Genomic DNA, 27,000 nt, shown 5'->3' with positions numbered 1-27,000 from the left:
AAAGATTCACAACCCTTTTAATGATGAACTTCCTCATCTCAATCCAAGATGGCTGCCCCCTTATTCTGAGATTGTACCCCCTAGTTCTAGACTCTCCAACTGGGAGGAGAAAACCTCTCAGCATCTACCCTGTAAAGCCCCCTCAGAATGTTGTAAGTTTCAATGAGATCACCTCTTCTAAACTTCAGAACCTCTTATCATAGAACAACCCTCTCATCCCAGGTTTCAATCTAGTGAACATTTACTCCACCGTCTTCAAGGCAAGTATATCCTTCCTTAGGTAGGGAGACCAAAACTGTACACAGTACTCCAGGTGTGGTCTCACCAAAGGCCTGTGCAATTATAGCAAAACTTCCTCACTCTTGTACTCCAACCCTTTTGCAATAAAAACCAATGTACCATTTGCCTTCTTAATGGTCGAACAATAATTAACACTTCTCCAGGGGAAAACCTTCCATTTTCTTCCCCTTGATATTAATTAGGCTAGCTACTCACTGTGTTTAGTAGTCAGCCAATGATCGCTTATATACAAAGTCTTATGACCACATCCTTACCTTTCTGATCTGCATGATAAGCCAGCTCGCCAAACAGACTTTCATATTTAGCTGCCTGGGACCGCAGTAAATTCCATAATTTGATTTCATTGAGAGAACATCCTCAGTCATGATATAACAATTTGCATTTATTGGTTATTATGATTTCAAACGATAGCACAGCAGCCCTTCACGTCAATATACAGTCGCATGTTTACAAAATTAAAAGCATTGAGTAAAATCAAAGAAGGCTATTGCTCAGCAGAGCTTGAACAAATGTTCTGGAATCCCTCACAGGGCAGTTTAAGTGAATTCTCAGAAATACCCTGATTGGAAACAACTCGATTGTTAAAGAAGCTTTTTTTTCAATCATAAATACCTATCTGTACGAGTTTTCTCATTTTGACCAACACTTCATGGTAGATCATCACGCTGCAAAAAACACTTCTTGATATTTTTAGACTCTTTTTGACACTGATTTAACATTTACATAATTTAACATGACTTCTTTACACAGTTGCCAACTGCATGAACATGTTTTGTTGCACCCGGGGTGACATTTATACTCTGGATTACTCCTGCTTTGGGCCTATTTCCCAGGTTTATAAAGTGCTACTCTGAAAACAGACAGCAGCTTTTCTACAACTCCAGCTCCCCCCCCGCAACCCTCACCAAAACCTCCCCCATCCCACCCCTAATCCAAGTCTATGGAGATACAGCGACACTCCTTCACCAGCTGGATCCGTCTACGTTTGGATGGGGGACGAAGCCTGGGGCAATTGAAAGTGACAGTGACAGTATTGAACTTCTTGGGCTTACAGAAGGAGCAGGAGCGGAAGGGCTCCCCACCATGTTCGTGGCTTGGGATGTAAAACGAGTTACATTGCCCGTAACAGAAGCGGTTGATAACAGTGCGACTAATGCAGCCGTCCTCCTTCAGAGTTTGAACGAGCGGGTGGGACTTACACCAGTCCCTGCGCACATAGCGACGCTCGGTGACAATTAAAGCAGCCTGGTTAGAGTCCAAAACGTCTTCTTTATCCTTTATCTTCCGAGGCCGGCCTGGGTCTCCGCGATGTCCTTTCCCAGGGGAGGGAACAGCGCCAGGAGCTCCCCCACGATCAGCAGTCTCTTCGCCGTACAAATGTCCAGATATGATTAATAAAGCCAGAATACTGTAAAACATCCTGCAGAGAGAACAGAAAGAACATTAGGGAGATTGATGGAAGCAGCATTATTGGCACCTAAAGGGAGTTTTGTTGGTTGCGTACTGATTAATATGCTCACATCAAATTACTTTCTGTACTTTTTCAACTTAGATGCTATCCCATTTTAGATCAGTACATTAAGGAATCATACTCAAATGCATTAAGAACTCTGTTACAAGAGATCTTCTAAGGAAAAAGTTGAACCAATTCCCACTAAAAGCAAATTCATCATCAGGGTCACGTTTAAAGAGGGACATTCACCATCATATTGATTTATATTTCCCCGTTCTCTCCATTCAACAATGACAATAAAGTCCCTTTAAGGTAGCAAAATGTCCCACGGTGCTTCACAGAAGTGCTATCAAAGAAAGGTTTGCATAAGGGGATATTAGGACAGGGATCCAAAAGTTAGGTAAAAGAGTTAGGCTTTAAGGAGTGTCTGAAAGGAGGAGAGAGAGGCGGAGAGGTTTAAGGAAGGAATTCCAGAGCTTAGGACCTAGGCAGCTGAAGGCACAGTCACTCGTGGTGGAGTGATCAAAATTGGGAATGCTCAAGAGGCCAGAATTAGATGGATGCAGAGATCTCAGAGGATTGTGGAACTGGAGATCACAGAGCTATGACTAGGCAAGGGTAATTTGAAAACAAGGATGAGAGTTTTAAAATCAAGTTGTTGGTGGATCAGGAGCCAATGTAGGTCGGGTAGCACAGGTGTAATGCATGAATGGGACTTGGTGTGAGTGAGGATATGGGCATCATTGTAGGAATTCCTTTTGGGGTACCACTGAGAAGGTTGCTATAACAAACTGGCACATTTGAGTGCCTCACGATTGCATTAGCAGCATAGATCATCCTGCTAATGCTGTCCAGCAATAAAATGTTAGCTTGCAAGGTGAACTCAAGAGGTGAGGTGAGAGTGACTGCCCTTGACATCAAGGCAGCATTTGACCGAGTATGGAATCAAGGAGCCCTAGCAAAACTGAGGTCAATGGGAATCAGGAGGAAAACCCTCCACTGGCTGGAGTCATACCTAGCGCAAAGGAAGATGGTTGTGGTTGTTGGAGGTCAATCATCTCAGCTCCAGGACATCACTGCAGGAGTTCCTCTGGGTAGTGTCCTAGGCCCAACCATCTTCAGCTGCTTCATCAATGCTTCAATCATAAGGTCAGAAGTGGGGATGTTCGCTGATGATTGCACAATGTTCAGCACCTCAGATACTGAAGCAGTCCGTGTAGAAATGCAGCAAGACCTGGACAATATCCAGGCTTGGGCTGATAAGTGGCAAGTAACATTCGCGCCACACAAGTGCCAGGCAATGACCATCTCCAACAAGAGAGAATCTAACCATCTCCCCTTGACATTCAACGGCATTACCATCGCTGAATCCCCCACTATCAACATCCTAGGGGCTACCATTGACCAGAAACTGAACTGGAGTAGCCATATAAATACCGTGGCTATAAGAGCAGGTCAGAGGCTAGGAATCCTGAGGCGAGTAACTCACCTCCTGACTCCCCAAAGCCTGTCCACCATCTACAAGGCACAAGTCAGGAGTGTGATGGAATACTGTCCACTTGCCTGGATGGGTGCAGCTCCAACAACACTCAAGAAGCTCGACACCATCCAGGACAAAGCAGCCCGCTTGATTGGCACACCATCTACAAACATTCACTCCCTCCACCACTGACGCACGGTGGCAGCAGTGTGTACCATCTATAAGATGCACTGCAGCAATGCACCAAGGCTCCTTAGACAGCACCTTCCAAACCCACGACCTCTACCAACTGGAAGGACAAGGGCAGCAAATACATGGAAACACTACCACCTGCAAGTTCCCCTCCAAGTCACACACCATCCTGACTTGGAATTATATCGCCGTTCCTTCACTATCACTGGGTCAAAATCCTGGAACTCCCTTCCTAACAGCACTGTGGGTATACCTACCCCAAATGGACTACAACGGTTCAAGAAGGCAGCTCACCACCACCTTCTCAAGGGCAATTAGGGATGGGCAATAAATGCTGGCTTGGCCAGCGTCGCCCACATCCCATGAATGAATTTAAAAAAAGGTAATCAATTTGCTCAAGTTTAAAGTGAATCTCATCCCCACTGTGAAACTGTACAGTTTCAGCTTCTGGATCAATAGCACAAAGTGCCAGATGGTAAATTTCATAATACTTTACAGTACAGAAACAGGCCATTCGGCCCAACTGGTCTATGCTGATGTATACACAATTCTCCTCTCATTCTAGCTATGAGCATAGAGTGACACAGCACAGAAAGAAGCCATACAACCTATTATGCCTGTGTCAGCTCTTTCCCCATAGCCCTGCAAATGTTTCCCCTTCAAGTATTTATCCAATTCCCTTTCGAAAGTTAATATTGAATCTGACTCCAGTGCATTCCAGATCACAACATCTCTCTGCGTAAAAAAAAAAGTCTCCTCATCTGCCTCTGGTTCCTTTGCCAATTACCTTAATCTGTGTCCTCTGGTTAGCAAACCTTCTGCCACTGGAAATAATTTCTTCTTAACTGTCAAAACCCTTCATGCTTTTGAACACGTCTGTCAAATCTACTCTTAACCTTATATGCTCCAAGGAAAAGAACAACAGATTCTCCAGTATCTCCATATAACTGAAGTCCCAAATACCTGGTACCTTTTTAATAAATCTCCTCTCCACAATACTCCAGCTCGGGCCTAACTAATGATTTAGAAGTGTTTAGCACAACTTCCTTGCTTTTGTACTCTATGCCTTTATTTATAAAGCCAATTATATCATATGCTTGTTTAATTGACCTCAACTTGTCCTGCCTCATTCAAAGATTTGTGTATATACACTCCAGGTGCCCCTGTTCCCACAGGCCCCTTAAAATTGTACCATTTAGTTTATATTTCTTCTCCTCATTCTTCAGACCATAATGAATCACTTCACACTTCTCTGCATTAAATTGCATCTGCCATGTGCCTGCCCATTTCATCAGTCTATGTCCTCCTGAATGTCTGTTACGATCCTCCTCAGTATTCACTATATTTTGAGTTTTGTGTCATCTACAAACTTTTAAGTTATTCACTGTACACCCAAATCTGGCGTAATTTGCAAAAATGTCAAAAGCTACCCTAATTTAAATCAAAACAACATCACAAATGCATTTACAAAAGTGAACAGTAAAAAGGATTTAAACATGCAGCAATCAGCATAAACAATTGGGGCCCTGAGGAAAATGCTGAACCCATACCATGGCCCTGACGCAAGGTGAGTCCTGATGTTGGGACTATATACAGGTCTCAAGCCCGCGTGAGCAGCCAGCGGGACCACAGCGGCAATCTTCCTGGTGATGACCAATTAAGAGGCTACTACTGGGTCCACCATCCAGTTAAGGACTGTGGGCTGGTGCTCCACTCTGCCGGTCCAATCAGAGGGCTGGCAGCTCTGCAGCCTCGGCATGCTTCAACAAGAGAGATGGCCATTGCTGAGGCTGCAAGGAGAATGACTCCATTTTGGGGTGCCCTTGCAAGGGAAGTAAAAAAAATTCTTCCTGTGCCGGAGCCAGGCAATCGGAGGGGAAAGCTCTCCAGCAGCATTGTTAGGGCTGTGAGGCAGGCCCTTCAGCCCATCGCATCTGTGACGGCCATCAAGCACCTATCCTAATCCCATGTTCCAGCACTTGACCCGTAGCCTTGTATGCTATGGCGTTTCAAGTGCTCATCTACATACTTCTTCAATGTTGTGAGGGTTTCTGCCTCTACCACCCCTTCAGGCAGTGTGTTCCAGATTCCAACCACCCTCTGGATGAAAAAGTTTTCCTCAAATCCCCTCTTACCCTCCTGCCCCTTACCTTAAATCTATGCCCCCTGGTTATTGACACCTCTGCGAAGGGAAAAAGTTTTTTCCTAGCCTATCCATGCCCCTCATAATTTTGTATACCTCAATCATGTCACCCCTCAGTCTTTTCTGCCCTAAGGAAAACAACCCTCCCTGGAAGCTGCCTCCATGCAGCTGGTGGCCTCCTCGTGCGGCAGGAGGACTGCTTTATTTAAATTGGCCGCCCACCCTGATCTGCAGCCATTGGGGAAAATGGCCCGGCAGCAGGACTGGGTTGGGCTGCCCACCTGACATGGCTCCTGGAATTTTAAGGGCACCATCCCCTCCCCCCCGCCACCCGGGGGCCAGTAAAATCTTGTCCCACATATTCCATCTTTAAGTATGACATCCTTTACTCGTGATCTGTGGCTTCATTGAAGGCTTTCTTGCCTCTGAGTCTGTAGGTTCAAGTCCCACTCTTGATCACGTTGTCTGGATTCCAGTGCAGTACTGAGGGAGTGCTGTGCTGTCAGAAGTTCTGTCTTTCTGGTGAGATATCATGCTGAGGCCTGGCTGCCCCCTTAGGTGGATGCAATAGACCCCAAGAAACTATTCAGTGAGGAGCAAAGGAGTTCTCCTGGTGTCTTGGCCAATATTTATTCCTCAACCAACATTACCAAAACAGATCATCTAGTTGTTAACATTGCTGTCTGTAGGAGCTTGCTGTGTGCAGCTGGCTGCTCTGTTTTCTACATTACGACAGTGACTACACTTCAAAAATACTTCACTGACTGTAGAGCACTTTGGGATGTCCTGAGGTTGTGAAAAACGCTATATAAATATAAGGTCTTTTGCTCTCTGAAAATTATAGTTTCAAGCCATCTAAAAGCTGTGGTCAAGTTTAAGAATGTGCAATCAGGGAAGCTTTTTGGTTTTAAATGTGAGTTATACCAATGTCATACAAAAGCATTCAAAGAAACAGAAAATGCAGAGCAGGTCTCAACTAGAATAAATATTTTTAAATTGCTCAAAAAAATCAATAAAACACCTGATTCACCCAAAATTCTGGCCTTATCTTTACATCCTTTTAAACCAGGAAATTCATGTCTACTGCTCCTCAGCCTGGGCGTGAAGATGGGTTGAGATGCATTCGGGAATGGAAATCGATAGACGGGTGTAAAAGAGCGAGGAAATTTGGGCGTTGCATTATTACGACATGCGCCAGAGTTTCCTCTATATTTTATGTGGGTATTTGTTTTACATCCTGACCACAAGTGTTCCAGGCTGCAAATACTCGATATACTGGCTTTTGTTCCTTGAAACAAGCTCCCTGGAATTTAATTTGAAAGCTTCTCGGTGAAATACTCAACTTACTCTCTTTGCCTATTTGTAATTTGTCCTACCTCCAGCTTTTTGTCTCTGTGGTTAATCAGGATAGGTCTAAGTCAAATAAGACATCCTCTCTGATTGTAATTTATGTCGGAATCAAAATGAGAAGTCCCATTATTTGTTCAACTTGGACATGCTCCAGAGTCACACAGCTCAAACATTTACTTGAACCCTTTCCTCTCCATAGACGCCAACTACTAATCACAGACCTCATCGTCCCCTTGAGATCTGACTCCGGCTGACATATTAACATTTAAACTCCCATTTCAGTCAACCCTGCAGTCATTATTGCTCCTGCCGTTGTTTTCTAGAATAAAGCTTCAAATATAAAGATCTGTAACAAGTTAAACTAGTCCTTGGACTTCTAGTTTAGATGGATAAGATGCAGTACTAACAATAAATGCCAGCAAATGAAGAGAAGTATGTTCATGTGTTTAAAAAGGAACTGGGTAGAGCAAGAAAACAAAGTATTTGACTAACAACAGACATTCAACCAGTCCCAGTTTTTTTTATTTGTTCTTTGGAAGTGAGTGTCGCTGGCTATGCCAGCATTTATTGCCCATCCCTAATTACTCTTGAGATGGTGATTGTGTGCCGCCTTCTTGAACTGTTGTTCGAAGAAACCTTGGTGTGTTGCTGCAGTGCATCCTGCTGCTGCTGTGTGCTGGTGGTGGAGGGAGTGAATGTTTAAGATGCTGGATGGGGTGCCAATCCAGCGGGCTGCTTTGTCCTGGATGGTGTCGAGCTTCCTTGAGTGATGCTGGAGCTGCACCCATCCAGGCAAGCGAGGAGTATTTCATCACACTCCTGACTTGTGTCTTGTAGATTGTGAACAGGCTTTGGGGAGAAAGAGGTTAGTAACTCACCTCAGAATACACGACCTCTGACCTCGTCTTGTAGCCTCCTTATTTGTGTGCCCAGTACTGTTCAGTTTCTGGTCAATGATAACTCCCAGGATGTTATGGTGGGAGATTCAGCAGTAATGCCATTGAACGTCAAGGGGAGGTGGCTAGACTCTTTTGTTAGAGGTGTTCATAGACTAGCACTTTTGTGGCGCAAATGTTACTTGTAACTTATCAGCTCGAGTCTGAATGTTGCCAAGGTCTTGCTGCATGCAGGAACAGATTGCTTCATTATCTGAAGAGCTGTGAATGGAACTAAACATTGTGCAATCATCAATGAGCATCTCCATTTCTGATCGTATGATGGAGGGAAGGTCATCGATGAAGCAGCTGAAGATAGTTGGGCCTAGGACACTACCCTGAGGAATAATGCCCTGGGACTGAGATAATTGGCCTCCAGCAACCACAGCTATCTTCCTTTGTGCTAGGTATGACTCCAGCCAGTGGAGAATTTTCCTCCAATTCCCTCTGACTACAATTTTACTATGGCTCCTTGATGTCACACTCGGTCAAATGCTGCCTTGATGTCAAAGGCAGTCACTCTCACTTCACCTCTGGAAATCAGCTCTTTTGTCCATGTTTGGAGCAAGGCAGTAATGAGGTCCAGAGCTGAGTGGCCTTTTTGGAACTCAAAATGACCATCGGTGAGAAGATTATTAATAAGTGCCGCTGGATAGCACTGTCGATGACCCCTTCCATCACTTTGCTGATGATTGAGAGTAGACTGATGGGATGGGCCAGATTGGATTTGTCCTGCTTTTTATGGACAGGACATACCTGGGCAACTTTCCACCTTGTCAAGTAGAAGCCAGTGGTGTAGGTGTACTGTAACAGTTTGGCTGGAGGCATGACTAGCATTGGAACATAAATCTTCAACACTATAGCCGGGATGCAATTGGGGCTCGTAGCCTTTGCTGTGTCCAGTGTGCTCAGCTTCTTGATACCACATGGAGTGAATCAAATTGGCTCAAGACCGGCATCTATGATGGTGGGGCCTCAGGAGGAGGCCGAGATGGATCGTCCACTTGATACTTCTGGCTAAAGAAGGATGCAAATGCTTCAGCCTTATCTTTTGCACTGACATGTTGGGCTCCACCATCATTGAGGATGGGAATGCTCTTGGAGCCTCCTCCTCCTATTAGTTGTTTAATTGCCCACTGCCATTCACGAGCAATGTTCCCACTAAGCTGCGCAATTGTGCGGCTGTGCAGACACTGCACAGGCCTTGTTCTGGGATAAATAACACGTACACAGCTGAGCAAAAAAATTTACAGGGACTGCGTACTAGAAATGCACGGGCTGCCCACAGCAACTAAATTTTAAAGGGAACATAGTTCATGACTGGATGTGGCAAAACTGCAGTGCTTTGATCTGATCCATTGGTCGTGCAATCTCTTAGCTCTGTCTATAACTTGCTGCTTTTGCTGTTTAGCAGACATGTAGTTGTAGCTTCATCAGGTTGGCACCTCATTTTTAGGAATGCCTGGTGCTGCTGGCATGCTCTTCTGCACTGCTCATTGAATCAGGGTTGGTTCCCCTGGCTCAATGGTATTGGTAGAGTGGGGGATACGCCAGGCTATGAGATTACAGATTGTGGTTGAGTACAATTCTGCTGCTGCTGAGGGCCCACAGCGCCTCATGGATGTCCAGTTTTGAGTTGCTCGAACAGTTCTGAATCTATCGATTTAACAAAATGGAGGTAGCACACAACACGATGGGGGCTTTTAAAAATTTATTCTTACATGGGATGCAGGCATCACTGGCCAGGCCAGCATTTGTTGCCCATCCATAATTGCTCTTGACAACTGAGTGAATTGCTTAGCCAGTTAAGAGTCAACCACATTGTGTGGGTCAGAGTCACGTGTAGGCCAGACCAGGGTGTCCTCAGTATGAAGATGGGACTTCGTCTCCACAAGAATGAACCACTCTTAGAGTCATAGAGTCATAGAGTTATACAGCACAGAAACAGGCCCTTTGGCCCATCGTGCCTGTGCCGGCCATCTAATCCCATTTTCCAGCACTTGGCCCTTGGCCTTGTATGCCATGGCGTTTCAAGTGCTCATCTAAATAATTCTTAAATGTTGTGAGGGTTCCTTCCTCTATCACCCCTTCAGGCTGTGCGATCCAGATTCCAACTACCTTCAGAGTGAAAATTATTTTCCTCAAATCCCCTCTAAACCTCCTGTTCCTTACCTTAAATCTATGCCCCCTGGTTATTGACCCCTCCGCTAAGGGAAAAAGTTTCTTCCTATCTAACCTATCAATGCCCCTCATAATTTTGTATACCTCAATCATATCTCCCCTCAGCCTTCTCTGCTCTAAGGAAAACAACCCTAGCCTTTCCAGTCTCTCTTCATAGCTGAAATGCTCTGGCCCAGACAACATCCTGGTGAATCTCATCTGCACCCTCTCCAGTGCAATCACATCCTTCCTATAGTGTGGTGCCCAGAACTTTACACAGTACTCCAGCTATGCCCTAACTCGCGTTTTATACAGCTCCATCATAACCTCCCTGCTCTTATATTCTATGCCTCGGCTAATAAAGGCAAGTATCCCATATGCCTTCCTAACCACCTTATCTACCTGTGCTGCTGCCTTCAGTGATCTATGGACAAGTACACCAAGGTCCCTCTGACCCGCTGTACTTCCTAGGGTTCTACCATCCATTGTATATTCCCTTGCCTTGTTAGTCCTCCCAAAATGCATCACCTCACACTTCTCCAGATTAAATTCCATTTGCCACTGCTCCGCCCATCTTACCAGTCCATCTATATCGTCCTGAAATCTAAGGCTTTCCTCCTCACTATTTACGACACCACCAACAGAAACCTGTTTGATTTCTTTGCCTTACAATTGGAGCAGTGAACAAGGATTCACTAAGGGGTTGATGATGGACATCGAAGTCCCCTGCACAGACTACATTCTATGCTCTTGCTACCCTCAGTGCTTCTTCCAAGTTCAACATGGAAGAGTACTGATTCATCAGTTGACTGTATACCACTGTGCCGCCACCTCTGGTGGGTCTGTCCTGCCAGTGGGACAGGACAGACTCAGGAATGATAATGAAGGGGTCAGGGACGTTGGCTGAAAGGTATGATTTTGTGAGCTCGATGAGTCTGTGGGACAGCTTGTCTACTTTTGGCGCAAGTCCCCAGATGTGAGGAGGACTTTGCAGAGTTGCCTTGGCTGGGTGTTCCTTTGTTGTGCCTGGTGCTGAGGTTGAGGTCGATGCCGGGTGGTCTGTCCAGTTTCTTTACGTTTATTGTTTTTAATAGCAGTTTGATACAACTATGTGGCTTTTTAGGTTATTTCAGAGGGCAATTAGGAATCAACCACATTGCTGTGGGTCTGGAGTCAGATAAAAGCCAGACCAGATAAGAACAGCAGATTTCCTTGCCTAAAGGACACAGTGAACCAAATGGTTTTTTATATCTCTTTTGAACCTAATGATAACTTAAAAGGAGGGACTAAGTGCCCCTATTGAAGGGATGCCAGTAATATACGGTAACAAAAACCAAAAACTTTAAAGGACACTTAATGATTCAAATTAAAATAACATTCCTGGGGGTGAATTTAAATTTACCAGCTGCTGCAGTGGGATTTGAACTCATACCTTGTGGATTATAAACCAAGAGCCTCCAGATTACTGCCCCAGAAACATAACCATTAAGCTCCTGTTCTCTCAATTCTACTAAGGCAAATGTTAAATGCCATTCATGATGAAATTTATGATGAGCTAGATGGCAACGAGATGGCAGCTTGGTTCAGTTGATTGCATGCTTGCTTCTGAGTGAGAAGGTTGTGGGCTCATATTTGACTCCAGTGACTTGAGTGCAAAGTCTAGGCTGACACTCGATTGCAGTACAGACGGAGTGTGACAGAGTCCGAGGTCCTGCCTTATGGGTGAGATGTTAAACTGGGACCCTGCCTGTCCTCTCAGGTGGACGTAAAACCTAATTTTATTTTCTAAAGCAAAATTTCAAATGTTAAGATTTGTTACTTTGAGCAGCAGGGTGTCCTGGCAAATCATATCCCTCCTCCAACATCCCTGAAAAAACATATTATCACACTGCTGATTGTGGAGGTTTGCTGTGTGCAAACTGGCCGCTGCATTTCCTACATTACCACAGCAAATCATAAGATCATAAGAATTAGGGGCAGGAGTAGGCCATTCAGCCCCTCGAGCCTGCTCTGCCATTTAATGAGATCATGGCTGATCTGACTGTGGCCTCAACTCCACCTTCCTGTCTGTGCCCCCTATAACTCTAGACTTCCTTGAAGATCAAAAATCTGTCTAGCTCAGCCCTCCCAATCAGGATCCCCCACCCCAAGCCCTCCCACCCCCCCTTCAATTCCTTCACCACCCCCCCCTTCCACCAGCCCTCCTCCCCCAGGTCCTCCTTCTGTCCGCCACCACCGCCCCCCCCCCCCGGGCCCTCCTCCTCCAGGCTCGGGCCTTCCTCCCCCATGCCTGCCTCCCCCAGGCTCTCCTACCTCCCGGGCTCCTTCCCTCCTCCCCCATACCCAGGCCCTCTTTCCCATCTTTGCCTGGCCCGGTCCCTTGTCCCCCGGGCCCTCTTTCCCTCCTCCCCAGACCTGCCTCTCCAGGTCCGACCAGACCACCTCCCTTACAGGCGGGATCCCAAAGCTTCTGGACCGTTTAGAGAACCGAGCCAGGAGGGTGGGGAGGGAAGGAGTTCAGGTGCAGCTACCTTGGCCAGGCCAGGTTAGGCCTCCCTCCTCAGGCTCCCTCTCCCTCTGCCTCCTCTCACCAATCCTCCTGCGTGCTTTCTGGGGAGGAAAAAATTGCTGAAAGCATAGGGGCCTGAGCTATTTTGAGGTCCATGTCACCTTTACATGAGGCAGGCAGCTTGCCACTGTGGGAGGACAGGAAATTGATCCGCTCCCACACCGATCGAGCTGACGATTGGAGCCAGGAAGAGGAGAAAGGGGTGATTCTGTTGGGGGTGAATGGGGAGCTGGAGTTTTTAGTGGGTCCAACAGGACCATATATGTGAAACATTTCACTCAAATATACACCTGCTGCCCCAAAGATAAAAGATAAAAACTGCCCAGGCATTTAGTGCCCACCCCTAGTTGCCCTTGAGAAGGGGACAGTGGACCTTCTCTTAAACTGCTGAAGTCTGTATAGCAAAGGTACTCCCACAGCATAGGGAGTTCCAGGATCTTGACCCAAGACTACTGTTCTATTTGCCAGATATTCCTATCATTTAATCTAGGCAAGATCTGTTTTCATGCTATAATTTGCATTTTTTGTTAATTTTCCAAATGTCTCTTCAAGTTGCCCACATGCTTTCCTGCATTACCCAGAACCAAGTCCTTCCTTGTTGGAGCAGCAACATATTAACAGAGGAAATAGTTTAACTTTCAAAAAATCTTTTTCTCACAATGAACTTCTTCCCTATCCCTGTCTATTTTGGATAATTAAAATGGTCTGCAATTTTTGATCTATATTAATGACCTGGACTTGGGTATGCAGGGCATAATTTCAAAGTTTGCAGATGATGTGAAGTTTGGAAATGTACTGAAGAGGACAGTAGCAAACAACAATGAGATAATGACCACATCACATGTGCTTTAGATTTTAGTTGAGGGATAAATGTTGGCTGTAGCGCAGTAATTGTTACATCGGAAAATGCAGCAGTCATTGTGCACAGTAAGGAGATGAATGATGAGTATATCTATTATTGTACAGTATATTTTTTTAATTCATTCATGGGATGTGGGCATCGCTGGCTAGACCAGCATTTATTGCCCATCCCTAATTGCCCTTTGAGAAGGTGGTGGTGAGCTGCCTTCTTGAACTGCTGCACTCCATGTGAGGTAGGTACCCCCCACAGTGCTGTTGGGAAGGGAGTTCCAGGATTTTGACCCAGTGACAGTGAAGGAATGGCGATATAGTTCCAAGTCAGGATAGTGTGTGACTTGGAGGGGAACTTGCAGATGGTGGTGTTCCCAAGTATTTGCTGCCCTTGTCCTTCTAATTGGTAGAGGTCGCGGGTTTGGAAGGTGCTGTCTAAGAAGCCTTGATGCGTTGCTACAGTGCATCTTGTAGATGGTACACACTGCTGCCACTGTGCATTGGTGGTGGAGGGAGTGAATGTTTGTGCATGGGGTGCCAATCAAGCGGGTTGTTTTGTCCTGGATGGTGTCGAGCTTCTTGAGTGTTGTTGGAGTTGCACCCATCCAGGCAAGTGGAGAGTATTCCATCACACTCCTGACTTGTGCCTTGTAGATGGTGAACGGGCTCTGGGGAGTCAGGAGGTGAGTTACTCGCTGCAGGACTCCTAGCTACTGACCTGCTCTTATAGCCACGGTATTGATATGGCTACTCCAGTTCAGTTTCTGGTCAATGGTAGCCCCTAGGATGTTGTTTAAGAAGGGTGGCAAGGATAATCCAGGAAATTATAGGCTGGTGAGCCTTACGTCAGTGGTAGGGAAACTATTAGAGAGGATTATTCGGGACAGGATTTACTCCCATTTGGAAACAAACAAACGTATTAACGAGAGACAGCATGGTTTTGTGAAGGGGAGGTCATGACTTACTAATTTGATTGAGTTTTTTGAGGAAGTGACGAAGATGATTGATGAAGGAAGGGCAGTGGATGTTATCTATATGGACTTCAGTAAAGCCTTTGACAAGGTCCCTCATGGCAGACTGATACAAAAGGTGAAGTCACACGGGATCAGAGGTGACCTGGTTAGATGGATACAGAACTTGCTCGGTCACAGAAGACAGAGGGTAGCAGTGGAAGGGTGTTTTTCTGAATGGAGGGATGTGACTAGTGGTGTTCTGCAGGGTTCAGTGCTGGGACCTTTGCTGTTTGTAGTATATATAAATGATTTGGAGGAAAATGTAGCTGGTCTGATTAGTAAGTTTGCGGACGACACAAAGGTTGGTGGAGTTGCGGATAATAATGTGGATTGTCAAAGGATACAGCAGGATATAGATCAGTTGGAGACTTGGGCGGAGAAATGGCAGATGGAGTTTAATCCGGACAAATGTGAGGTAATGCAATTTGGAAGGTCTAATGCAGGTGGGAGGTATACAGTAAATGGCAGAACCGTTAGGAGTATTGACAGGCAGAGAGATCTGGGCGTATAGGTCCACAGGTCACTGAAAGTGGCAACGCAGGTCGATAAGGTAGTCAAGAAGGCATACGGCATGCTTGCCTTCATCGGTCGGGGCATAGAGTATAAAAATTGGCAAGTCATGTTGCAGCTGTACTGAACCTTAGTTAGGCCACACTTAGAATATTGTGTGCAATTCTGGTCGCCACACTACCAGAAGGATGTGGAGGCTTTGGAGAGGGTACAGAGGAGGTTTACCAGGATGTTGTCTGGTCTGGAGGGCATTAGCTATGAGGAGAGGTTGCAAAAACTCGGATTGTTTTCACTGGAACGACAGAGGTGGCGGGGCGACATGATAGAGGTTTACAAAGTTATGAGCGGCATGGACAGAGTGGATAGTCAGAAGCTTTTTCCCAGGGTGGAAGAGTCAGTTACTAGGGGACATAGGTTTAAGGTGCGAGGGGCAAAGTTTAGAGGGGATGTGCGAGGCAAGTTTTTTTACACAGAGGGTGGTGAGTGCCTGGAACTTGCTGCCAGGGGAGGTGGTGGAAGCAGATACGATAGCGACGTTTAAGAGATATCTTGACAAATACATGAATAGGAAGAGAATAGAGGGATATGGGCCCCGGAAGTGCAGAAGATTTTAGTTTAGGCAGGCATCAAGATCGGCGCAGGATTAGAGGGCCAAATGGCCTGTTCCTGTGCTGTACTGTTCTTTGTTCTTTGATAGTGGGGGATTCAGCGACGGTAATGTCATTGAATTTCAAGGGAAGATGGTTAGATTCTCTTTTGTTGAAGATGGTCATTGCCTGGCACTTGTGTGGCGCGAATGTTACTTGCCACTTATCAGCCCAAGCCTGGATATTGTCCAAGTCTTGCTGCATTTCTACACGGACTGCTTCAGTATCTGAGGAGTTGCGAATGGTGCTGACCATTGTGCAATCATCAGTGAACATCCCCACCTCTGACCTTCTGACTGAAGGAAGGTCATTGATGAAACAGTTGAAGATGGTTGGGCCTAGGACACTACCCTGAGGAACTCCTGCAGTGATGTCCTGGAGCTGAGATGATTGACATCCAACAACCACAACCATCTTCCTTTGTGCTAGGTATGACTCCAGCCAGCGGAGAATTTTCCCGCTGATTCCAATTGACTTCAGTTTTGCTCGGGCTCCTTGATGCCATACTCAGTTAAATGCTGCCTTGATGTCAAGGGCAGGTCACTCTCACCTCACCTCTTGAGTTCAGCTCTTTTGTCCATGTTTGAACCAAGGCTGTAATGAGGTCAGGAGCTGTTTGGCCCTGGCAGAACCCAAACTGGCGTCTGATCACGTTATTGCTAAGCAAGCACCTGGTATATACAAATACAGAGCAATGCTGGCCTTTTGCCTGTGCTTTAAGCCGATGGTTCTAAATCTGGGGTCCGTAGAGACTTTCTAGGGGTCCACAAAATATTGTGAAAGTGCTTACTGAGCAGGGCCAACCTTACAGGTGGGAAACGTGGGAGACCTCCGAGAGCATTGTGGACAGTGCCTGGATTCTATCTTACCACCATGTAGCCACTCAAATCTGCCTGCCGCTGCTTAAAAGTTAAAAGTCCTGGGTGGAATGACATGGCATACGTTATAGAGTCTGCAGCCTCTTGTGCTGGTGCGCTGTCACTCAAAGAGATGCACACAACTGTCAAATGAGTATCAGACCAGCCTTCAGCCAGTCTGTCAGTGCTCTGCAGGGCTTTACCAGACTGAGTAAATCAAATTCTATTTTCAATTATGTGGGATTTTTATGGGTATATTGGGGGAAAAATAGTCTGCAATTCCAACCACTTCCCCATGACTTTTATATTGAATGACTCATTGTCAAAATAGACAGACTCTTCAGTGAGAAGCAGGCACATCCATCTCACTGGTATCTGTAAGTAAATACCTGTTTCTTAAAAGCATTATTAAAATACTCTTTACATGCAGAACTTTCACATTATAAATATACCATATTAAAATTTAGATGGGGTAGTTCATGATTTGAGTCATAGTCATTTAGTAATAACTGAAGGAGGCCATTCATGCTGGTTCTCTGTAGAGCAGTCCAATAAGTCCCATTCCCTGGCTCGATCTCCTAGCCCTGTAAGTTTATTTCCCTCAAGTGCCCATCCAATTTCCTTTTGATTACTAATCTATTTGAAAAGAGGTCGTTGAACCAAAAATATTTGAGAACCATTGCTTTAAGCAGTGCTCCAGTCTTAACACCACAACAGTATATAGGGTGTAATAAAAGTAAAATACTGCAGATGCTGGAAATCTGAAATGCTGGAAATACTCAGCATACTCAGGTTTGGCAGCATCTGTGGAGAGAGAAGCAGAGTTACCATTTCAGGTCAGTCACCTTTCATCAGTATATAGGGTGTTCCTTGTCTATCCAGACGACTGACCTTTCACACACCTTCACATTAAAATGTCACATGTCATAGTCTGAAAAATTCAGTCTGATAACATTCAGAAGTGAACAATGTCCTCCATAAAACACAGATACTCATGGATCATGTGATGATATCCTGCAATGCTGATAACATACCAGGTGCTCATTGTCATAAGTCAGTGTCACTCAGCTCACTGCTGTTGACTGTTACTTTTAGCATAGTTAAAATAGAATTACAGCCTTTTTTGGTTGCTTAAGAGGTTGGTAGGAAGGTGAGGTGTTACTGAATCCTCATGTTAAATTACAGAGGTAGGTTACAGTCTCTCTGTAGATTTGCCATTTATAATATAGAAACATAGAAAATAGGAGCAGGAGTAGGCCATTCGGCCCTTTGAGCCTGCACTGCCATTAAATACAATCATGGCTGATCGTCCAAACAGTACCCTGTTCCCGTTTTCTCCCCATATCCCTTGATCCCTTTAGCCCTAAGAACTGTATCTAACTCTTTCTTGAATATATTTAATGATTTAGCCTCAACTGCTTTCTGTGGTAGCGAATTCCACAGGTTCACCACTTTCTGGGTGAAGAAATCCCTCCTCATCTCTGTCCTAAATGGCTTACCCCTTATCCTTAGATTGTGACCCCTTGTCCTGGACTTCCCAACCATTGGGAACTTCCTTCCTGCATCTAGTCTGTCCAGTCCTGTTGGAATTTTGTAGGTTTCTACGAGATCCCCTCTCATTCTTCTAAACTCTAGGGAATACAAGCCTAATCGACCCAATCTCTCTTCATACATCAGTCCTGCCATCCCAGGAATCAGTCTGGTGAACCTTCACTGCACTCTCCTTCCTCAGATAAGGAGACCAAAAACTGCACACAATATTCCAGATGTGGTCTCACCAAGGCCTTGTATAATTGCAGCAAGACATCCTTGCTCCTGTACTCGAATCCTCTCACAATGAAGGCCAACATACCATTTGCCTTCTTAACTGCCTGCTGCACCTGCATGCTTACTTTCAGCGACTGGTGCACAAGGACACCCAGGTCTCACTGCATCTTCCCCTTTCCCAATCTATCATCGTTCAGACAATAATCTGCCTTTCTGTTTTTGCCACCAAACTGGATAACCTCACATTTATCTACCATGTATTTGCCCACTCACTCAACCTGTCCAAATCACACTGGAGCTTCTCTGCATCCTCCTCACAGCTCACACTCCCACCCAGCTGTGTGTCGTCTGCAAACTTGGATATATTACATTTAATTCCCTCATCTATATCAGTAATATATATTGTGAATAGTTGGGGTCCTAGCATTGATCCCTGTGGTACCCCACTAGTTATTGCCTGCCACTTGGAAAAAGACCCGTTTATTCCTACTCTTTGTTTCCTGTCTGCCAACCAGTTCTCTATACATGTCAGTACCTTACCCCCAATCCCATTTGCTTTAATTTTGCACTCTAATCTCTTATGTGGGTCCTTATCAAAAGCCTTCTGAAAGTCCAAATACACCACATCCACTGATTCTCCCTTATCTATTCTACTAGTTACATCCTCAAAAGATTCCACAATGCAGGACTAATCAGATAGCTCTTTTAAGGTGGAATCTTTTGAGACCTGCAGAGGCGAGGCAGGACCAGGAGGGAAATCCAAAAGGTTGACATCGGCAGCAGCGGGTAGCCAATAGCGAGCAATTATGCGGATAACTATTGGGATGGGGAGGGGTCCACTGGGATCCTCCCAGCGGCAGAGCAGCCTGCAGCTGCGTGCCAAGCCCAGCAGCTCAGCGGAGATAGCCTGCTGGCGGCAGACTGGATGGCCTTCAGAGCCGGGGGCTCCATTCTCCAATAACAGGGCCACAGGTAGAAAAGGCTGCACCTGTGGCCCAAATGAATCCACTGGATGAGTTTCCCCCCTCACCGGCTTCAGCCCTCATAATGTTTAAGTGGGTTGCATTCCTCCGAGGGTGCCTGCATGTTGAGGCACCCTTGCGCTCTCCTTACTGCCTCAGCAGTGCCTGCCTCTCCCAGTGGGGCTGCCAGCCTTCCAAAGCTGCAGGTCCTCTGACTGGACCTGCTGCCTCAGGAACTCGGTTGTCGTCCTTGATTGGATGGGGCTCCCGGAGGCAGTCTCTTAATTAGCCGCCTCCAGGAAGATAAGCAGGCAGGTGGGACTCACTGACCATAGGGGATGGGGCCCACATTTCTCCCCGATGGAAGAATATTTTCAAAGGCACTAAAATTCTGCCCTCAGACAGCCAGTATAGGCAGGATGAACTGAATGGCCACCATCTGTGCTACATCATTCTATGATTGTCGAAAAGTGAATGGATATAATTTAATTTTAAAATTTAGAGGTGATAGAGAATAAACATCGGGCTAATTTCATCTCACAATTCAGGCAAGATACTTAAAATTTCCTGTTACAGCTTGTGATATCATCTGAATCCTTTAACTGGAACACTGTCTTTTAATTTTCCTGTGAAACAGTCATTACCTGCTCTATTATGGACTACAGTTGCATTTATGTAAATTCTTTTAATTTCCCCAAGTTACAATCTGGCCATGTAAAGCGTGCAAACCAAAGAATATTTACCATTCATGTTGCTGGTTTTAACTCTGGTGAGTTATGTGGATAGATTGCAAAGCTGGTGTTTTCCCTAGATAGCAGAAGGTTGAGTGGAGATTTATAGAGGCATTCAAAAGGATGAGGGGTCAGGACAGAGTAGATACAGAGAAACTATTCCAATTGGCAGAAGGGTTGAGAACCAGAGGACACCAAGTTAAGGTGAATGAAAAAGAACCAACGGCAGCATGAGGAAACACTTTTTTACACAGCCAGTGGTTAGGATCTGGAATGCACTGCTTAAGAGCGTGGTGGAGGCAGATTCAAAAGGCTTTCAAAAGGGAAGTCAACTCATGAAATTCAGTGTGAGATGCATAAGACATACTCAGATAAAACTGCACTGTCGGCTTTTAGTTTTGCGAATTGGGCATCTGTTGATGTATTTGAATTGGCACAATATGGCAAGGAAATGTCTCTCCTTTTAAAGGAACTTTTGAGTGTTAAGAATCTTATTTATACTGTTACTGTTATAAAGAAATAGTATCACATAATTTAAAAAAATGTAACTTCCACAGACCAACAACTAATTTGCTTGCAAGAATTGTTTGGTTGACCCTACCTCATTCTCCCCCTTACTTAGCTCAGTTGCACTCTTACCTCTGGGTCAGAAGGTCAGAGTTCAAAAAACAATTCAAGAAATTGAACACTGATGTAGGCTGACCAGGCACTGCTTGAGAGGGGTGCTGCATTGCCAGAGATCAGATGTTTAGCTGAGCTTGTCTGCTTGCTCAGGTGGGCATCACGCTATTCAACAGAGACCAGTTTCTGTGCTGTCCTGGCCAGCAATCCTTCTTCAACCATCACCACTATTCACTGATCATTTGGTTTGGGGAACCTCGCGGTGTTCAAACTGGCTGTCATGTTTGTCTCTGGAACAACAGTGATCAGAATTAATTGTGAAGTGCATTGGGGCATTTTGAGGGCATGGTGAGGTATGACATAAATACAAGTTCATTCTTAACTCCATCTGGGAAGCCTACATTGAAGAGGTCAACTAGAAGGGATGGTTACTGAGTCACATTCAGGTAGAAACAGTCTGCTGGCTGATAATTCCCATCAAACAAATACTTCATGATGAGCACTAAATGAATTAGAAAAGGTTAATCCTGAGGGGGATGTAAGCAACTCCAATGCTAACAGGAGAATAGGACTAAGGGGACTTAGGTACAATGTCAGGAAATATTCCTTCATGCAAAGAATTGTCTTATGGGTAAGATAGTGTAAACCAGGATTGTCCAAACTTTTCGGGCAGAGGGCCGTATTGCTATTTTTGTTCGGCCCAAGGGGCCAGTGAATAAAGTTCGAAAGATAAAGGCATTAAAAATTTATCTTATTAATAAAAACAACGACAAATGTGCATTTTTGTTAAGAAGCTTTAGATGAGAAGACTAATTTATTGACTTACTTTCTCGTCACTATATTGAAAATTGATTTAGTGACATACCTGGCATTGTTTTTGCTTACATAACTAGTCAGTTTCTGCCCGCACACTTGATAGAGCGATGCAGAGTATTCTGGATAGACGTCCACCTTTCAGGAGAGACCTTGATCTCTCTTCCCCCTCTCTCCGCGCTCTGTATGTATGTGTGTGTCTCGTTCTCTCTTCCCTCCCCCCTCCCCTCTAGGACTAGGGGACACAGATTGAAAGTTTTGTGCAAAAGATGCAGGGGAAATATGAGGAAACACTTTTTTTACGCAGCAGGTGGCAATGACCTGGAACCCGCTGCCCACAAGGGTGGTGGAAGTGGAGACGATAAATAACTTCAAGAGGAAATTAGATGGCCACCTGAGAGAAATAGACTTGCAGGGCTATGGGGATTGAGCCAGAGAGTGGGACTGACTGCATAGCTCCGTGGAAAAACATCATGGGCTCAATGGACAGAATGGCTTTCTTCTGTGCCGTAAGTAAATGACTCTTTGACTCTCTCTCTCCCTCTCTTTCCTGTCTGTCTCTCTCGCTCTCTCCCCCTCTCTATCTGTCTGTTTGTCTCCCTCTCCTTCCTCTCTCTGTCTCATTCTCCCCTCTCTTTCTGTCCCTCTCTCGCCCCACTCTGTATCACTCCCCCTTCTCTCTCCACCACCCACCACCCCCCACCCCGTGTCTCCAGTGTTCCCTGCTTCCTCCTCAATGTTCCCCACTCTCTCTGTCCCCCGTCTCTCTGTCCCCCCTCCTCCTCTCTCTCTCTCTGTATTCCCCCCTCTCTCTCTGTTCCCCCACTCTCTCTTCCTGTTCCCCCCTCTCTCTCTCTGTCTCTCCCCCTCTTTCTACCTCTCTCCACCACTCTCACTCACACAGTTGCAGAGAGTGGAACAGCTGGCTTTTTTGGAAAAAAGTCAGAACCCGCCGGAAAACCCCGTCTGTTGGAAAACGGCTGTTCCCGATGTCAGCAGCTGCCACCTGTGAAACTGACAACGATCTCTTTGAAAAGGACAGACTTTTAAAAGAGCGTTCCACTCTCTGCAACCTGTGAAACTGACAGCGTAATAGTTTAAAAGCAGGTTCTGACAAAGGGAAATTTCTCATCTCCAGTCATGGTGAGGATGAGGAATGGCCCGTGAACAGTTTACATCCGCGGGCCGGATGGAAACGTTTGCTGGGCCGGATGCTGGCCCGCAGGCTGTATGTTGGACGACTCTGGTGTAAACCAATAGATTGTAGTCTAGATTGACAGATTTTTGTTCGGCAAAAGGTTACAGAACAAAGGCAGATAGATAGAGCTAAGATACAGATCAGCCATGATCGAATTGAATGACGAGGCGGGCTGAATGGCCTAATCCTGCTTCTATTTTCCTATGCTCCTGCCTACCTTCCAAACCTCTGGAATTATTTAAGAGACATCGAGTACAAAAGCAAGGAAGTTATGATGAACATTTATCAAACTCTGCTTTGGCCTCAACTGGAGTATTGTGTCCAATTCTTGGCACTGCACTTTTGGAAGAAGTGAAGGCGTTGGAGGCAAAGATTTATGAGATTGGTTTTGGGGATGAGAAACTTCAGTTACATGGATAGACTGGAGAAGCTGTTCTCCTTAGAGAAGGTTGACAGAAGGTTTTATAGGTGTTCAAATCATGAGGGGTCTAGACAGAGTGGATAGAGAGAAACCGTTACCATTGGTGGAAGGGTTGAGAATCAAAGGACGCTGATTTAAAGTAATTGGCAAAAGATCCAAAGGTGACATGAGGAAAAACTTTTTACGCAGCAAGTGATTACGATCTGGAATACACTGTCTGAGAGTGTGGTGGAGGCAGATTCAATCATGGCTTTCAAAAGGGAAATGGATAAATGCCCGAAGGGAAAATAAAATGCAGGGCTACGGGAAAAAGGCAGGGGGAGCGGGACTAGCTAAATTGTTCTTTCAGAGAGCCAGCAGGGGATTGATGGGCCAAATGACTGCCTTCTATGCTGTAACAATTCTGTGATTTTTACATGTCATGATGAGGGGGTTGGGACTGTATTTCTTTATGAAGTATGAACTAGATCGACCGAATGGCCTTCCTCGCCTGCACTTTAGATATATTTCCTCATTAGAAATAGTTTTTCTTTTCCACACCATTTTTCCATTCTCCTCTCTTAAAAGCCCCTCCCAAAGACAATTATCAAGTGCTCAGTATTTGTGATGGTAAATGTCAGTGGCCTATTTGACAGCAGGAGCCATCAAATTTGAACCTGACCCTGTCTTATCCTCTCTCTATTTACACATTCTTGCATTTGGGTTGCTGGAGAGTAATCAGGACTGGAAGCCCTGGAGAATGTTCCTTTCCCTCACCCTGGACTCCCTGATCTGCATGAGTCAGATACACTCTGGATAAACTACATGAGCCAGAGGAGGAACCTAATGGCTGGCTTTTGATTATTCCTGCCTTGCATGGAGACTGGGCTATGATGTCTCAAAGCTCCCATTCCTCACCCATTTACCCTGTCTATTCAATGGAGTAGTTCTCAGCCATAAAAGGAAATCCACAATTATTCTGTCACAATTCTGATTTTTAGTGTTAAAGTAATGGGTCAAAATTTGCTGTAATAGGGCATAAACTGGCATCTGCTGTTAGTTAGATTTTCTCCTGCACCCTTCAGCTGAAAAGATTTTTGTCCACAAAGTCGCTGAAAGTGCAGGCTGATAAGGATGCAGTGAGGGAAACAGGACATGATAGACTTGACTGAATAGGGCAACCAACAGGGTATGTCTGTAACCCATTTAAACACTGGGAAATAGACAGCACAAGGGCTGAGAAGGAGGGTGAATTAAAGTGGGTGAATTCAATGTCAAATCCAATACAGAAACAGGAATAAAGAGAGGGAAAGAAAGATTGGATTAAGAGAGAGAAAAAAGAGACAGAAAGGAAAAGTGAGGAAAAAAAATTACATTTAAAATTTGGCATTTAAAAAATCTCCAGCAACAATACACAACCTGAAGGAATGAGTCTGCATGCTTATAAAAGCTCCTTTTCAGTGACAGAAAGGTTGAGTGGCAGTCATTAACACTTATCACATTGTTAAAAGTGTACTGACACTTAGCCCTAAATATCTGCAGCGAATTTAGTTTGCATCTACCACGCAAATACAGCAACATCGTGCCATTCAATACATGTCAATGGTGAGGCAGACAGTGAGATGCCGTTCTTGCAAAGCTAATGGCGGAGTCATGTGTCTTGGACTTCAATCTTGCATCTACCCTCACCAGAAGTTGCTGTAGCAGTTGTGTGTGAATAACAGTGAGTGCTATTAGTGTCACTCTTATTTTGACAGAAAAATATGGCCCAATGTAATAATCAAAATGCTTAAAGGACATTTTGCCTATTTTTTCCCCATGCTTATTTTTTTCCCTGTATATTATTGAAACAGTTGTTGCTGATCATATTATCAGGGGAGCATACTGGATCCTGTCTCCATTCGTTACTGTAATATTGTGGTTCCATCTTGGCCTCTTTTTATTGAAGTTAATCACCATATTATCAACAATTGAAATCATTACATTAGGAAATATCCTCAAGCCAATGTGTTAGGATCACGTTCATGTTCAGGGCCAGTCTGCATTCCCAGTGTCTGTGCCATTTTCTAACCATCTCATGATCTCACCTGATAATTGTATCATTAGATTCCAATTACCCATTATTCTCAGAGTGAACACTAAACACATTCCATATGCTCTACTTGTCCCCATCCCATTTAATAATACTCAGGAGATCCTTTTTTTTGTGGGGCATAGTTTTCAAAGGCAACTACATGAAAGAGAAGTGAGAGCAGCACTAGGATGAAAAATCTATCTTTCACCTCCTTTCTACCTCTTCCTCCCCTAAACTTGACCCAGGAAACTCGTTGGTCAGAACCCAAACTTTGCTTGATTCAGACTTGAAGTGTTTGATTTATTTGTTTGTTTGTGCTTTTTTTTTGTAAATGCTGCCACTGGAAACATTGGCAAAGAAACAAAGCTCAGTGATTGAGTCAAAACTTGCCATTGCCATCAAGCTAAGGGAATGAATGATCACTTTTATCGGGCTGGGATTAAGGTCAGTGGACTTGTTTACGATTAGATGGAACCAAATGGAGCCATCGCTTGCAGGTTGCGTGCTCATCACTAATGCAAAACATTCCTACTTTTTTTCCAATGAAGTTTCAAAATGCAAGAATAAAAAAATCTTCCAGTCGTCCAAGGGTGAACCCGCTGAGCAGTGCAGACCTACGTCTAACTTTGAACTGAATGCCTTGGGGATGACTGGAGTCTGTATTTACACTGGCACCGGGATCTTCCCTTTGTGAACCTTTTACATGTGTGTGCCATTATAGAAATGAAGGACACGTGAAGTAGATACAATCCAGTACAAATCCCCAACCAGCCTTGCATTATTATTTACTGTCCAGCGAAATAATTCTGCACTTAAAAAAAACTGAGACAGAGTTCTGCGCCAAACAGTAGACAAGCCTAATTGATAGGAATCAGTCAATTGTTGAGGCCATTAACTGTTTGGCAAAAGAGTCAACAATTAGTGCACCATAACTGCTCTAATACTCTTAAAGCTATTAATGTTTCAGCTCCATATTATTCAATTATTTTTTTCTCCTCAGTGACATGTTTGCGTAATATTGTGCCATTCACCTGCAAACTCCATGCATTCTACAACTTGCATTTATATAGTGCCTTGTAGTAAAACATTCCAAGGTGCTTCACAGGAACGTCATCAAACAAAGTTTGCATCGAACCATCTAAGGAGATATTAGGACAGGTGACCAAAGCTTGGTTACAGATATAGTTTTTAAGGAGCATCTTAATAGCAGAGAGAATGGTAGAGATGCGGAGAGGCTTAAGGAGAGAATTCCAGTGGTGCACTGAATACTAGGGGAGATAGATAGCACGAGAGTAGGGAATAGTATGTTATTAGGTGGGGTTAGAGTAAAGTAGAAAGTAATAAAGTCTAAATCAGGGTGAATGTTCATGTATGTGAATGCACGGAGTGTGGTCAATAAGACTGGTGAGTATAGGCGCAGATTGCCATGTGGAAATATGATGTTGTGACTATAACAGAGACCTGGCTCAAAGAAGGGCAGGACTGAGTGCTAAATATTCCAAAATACAAGGTGTTCAGGAAAGATAGGAAAGGGAAAAAATGGGGAGAGCATTGCAGTGCTGGAGAAAAAAGGATGTCCCTGAGGGGTCGAGGACAGAATCAATTTGGCTAGAGCTAAGGAACAAAACAGGTGCAGTTACATTGCTCAGTGTTGTCTATAGGCCACCAGCTAGTGGGAAGGACGTGGAGGAACAAATTTGCTAGGAAATTACAGAGAGGTGCAAAAATTATAGGGTAGTTATAATGGGGGACTTTATCCAAACATCAACTTGGATAATAGTAGTGTAAAGGGCAGTGAGGGGCAAGAATGTGTTCAGGAAAATTTTCTACAACAGTATATTGCTTGTCCAATGAGAAAGGAGGCACTGCTAGACCTGGTTCTTGAAAATGAGGTGGGCCAAGTGGATCAAGTATCAGTAGGAGAGCATTTAGGGGTTGGTGATCATTGTATCATAAGGTTTAGGCTGGAAAAG

The 27,000-nt window shown here is 44.8% G+C and overlaps 1 protein-coding gene across 5 annotated transcripts in view; it reads right to left on the bottom strand.

Annotated features, from left to right (window-relative positions):
• Positions 1-628: 628 nt before the first annotated feature.
• LOC137353224 (gremlin-1-like) overlaps positions 629-27,000 on the bottom strand; it is a 120,246-nt gene continuing 93,874 nt past the window's right edge. For 2 of the 5 annotated variants that reach the window (XM_068019297.1, XM_068019298.1), the window contains exons 2-3: positions 20,561-20,832; positions 630-1,720 (exon numbers count right to left, since the gene is read on the bottom strand). In XM_068019297.1, the coding sequence (XP_067875398.1) occupies positions 1,228-1,720; positions 20,561-20,652 (585 nt within the window). In that variant the 5' untranslated portion in view covers positions 20,653-20,832 and the 3' untranslated portion in view covers positions 630-1,227. Of the gene's footprint in view, positions 1,721-20,560; positions 20,833-27,000 lie in introns of all 5 variants that reach the window. The other 3 variants (XM_068019296.1, XM_068019299.1, XM_068019300.1) reach the window with 3 other exon arrangements.

This window comes from Heterodontus francisci, chromosome 40 (assembly GCF_036365525.1).
Source record: "Heterodontus francisci isolate sHetFra1 chromosome 40, sHetFra1.hap1, whole genome shotgun sequence".
Classification (NCBI taxonomy): Eukaryota; Metazoa; Chordata; class Chondrichthyes; order Heterodontiformes; family Heterodontidae; genus Heterodontus; species Heterodontus francisci.
Note: the sequence above shows the minus strand (reverse complement) of the source record. Positions and strands in the feature narration are given on the sequence as shown.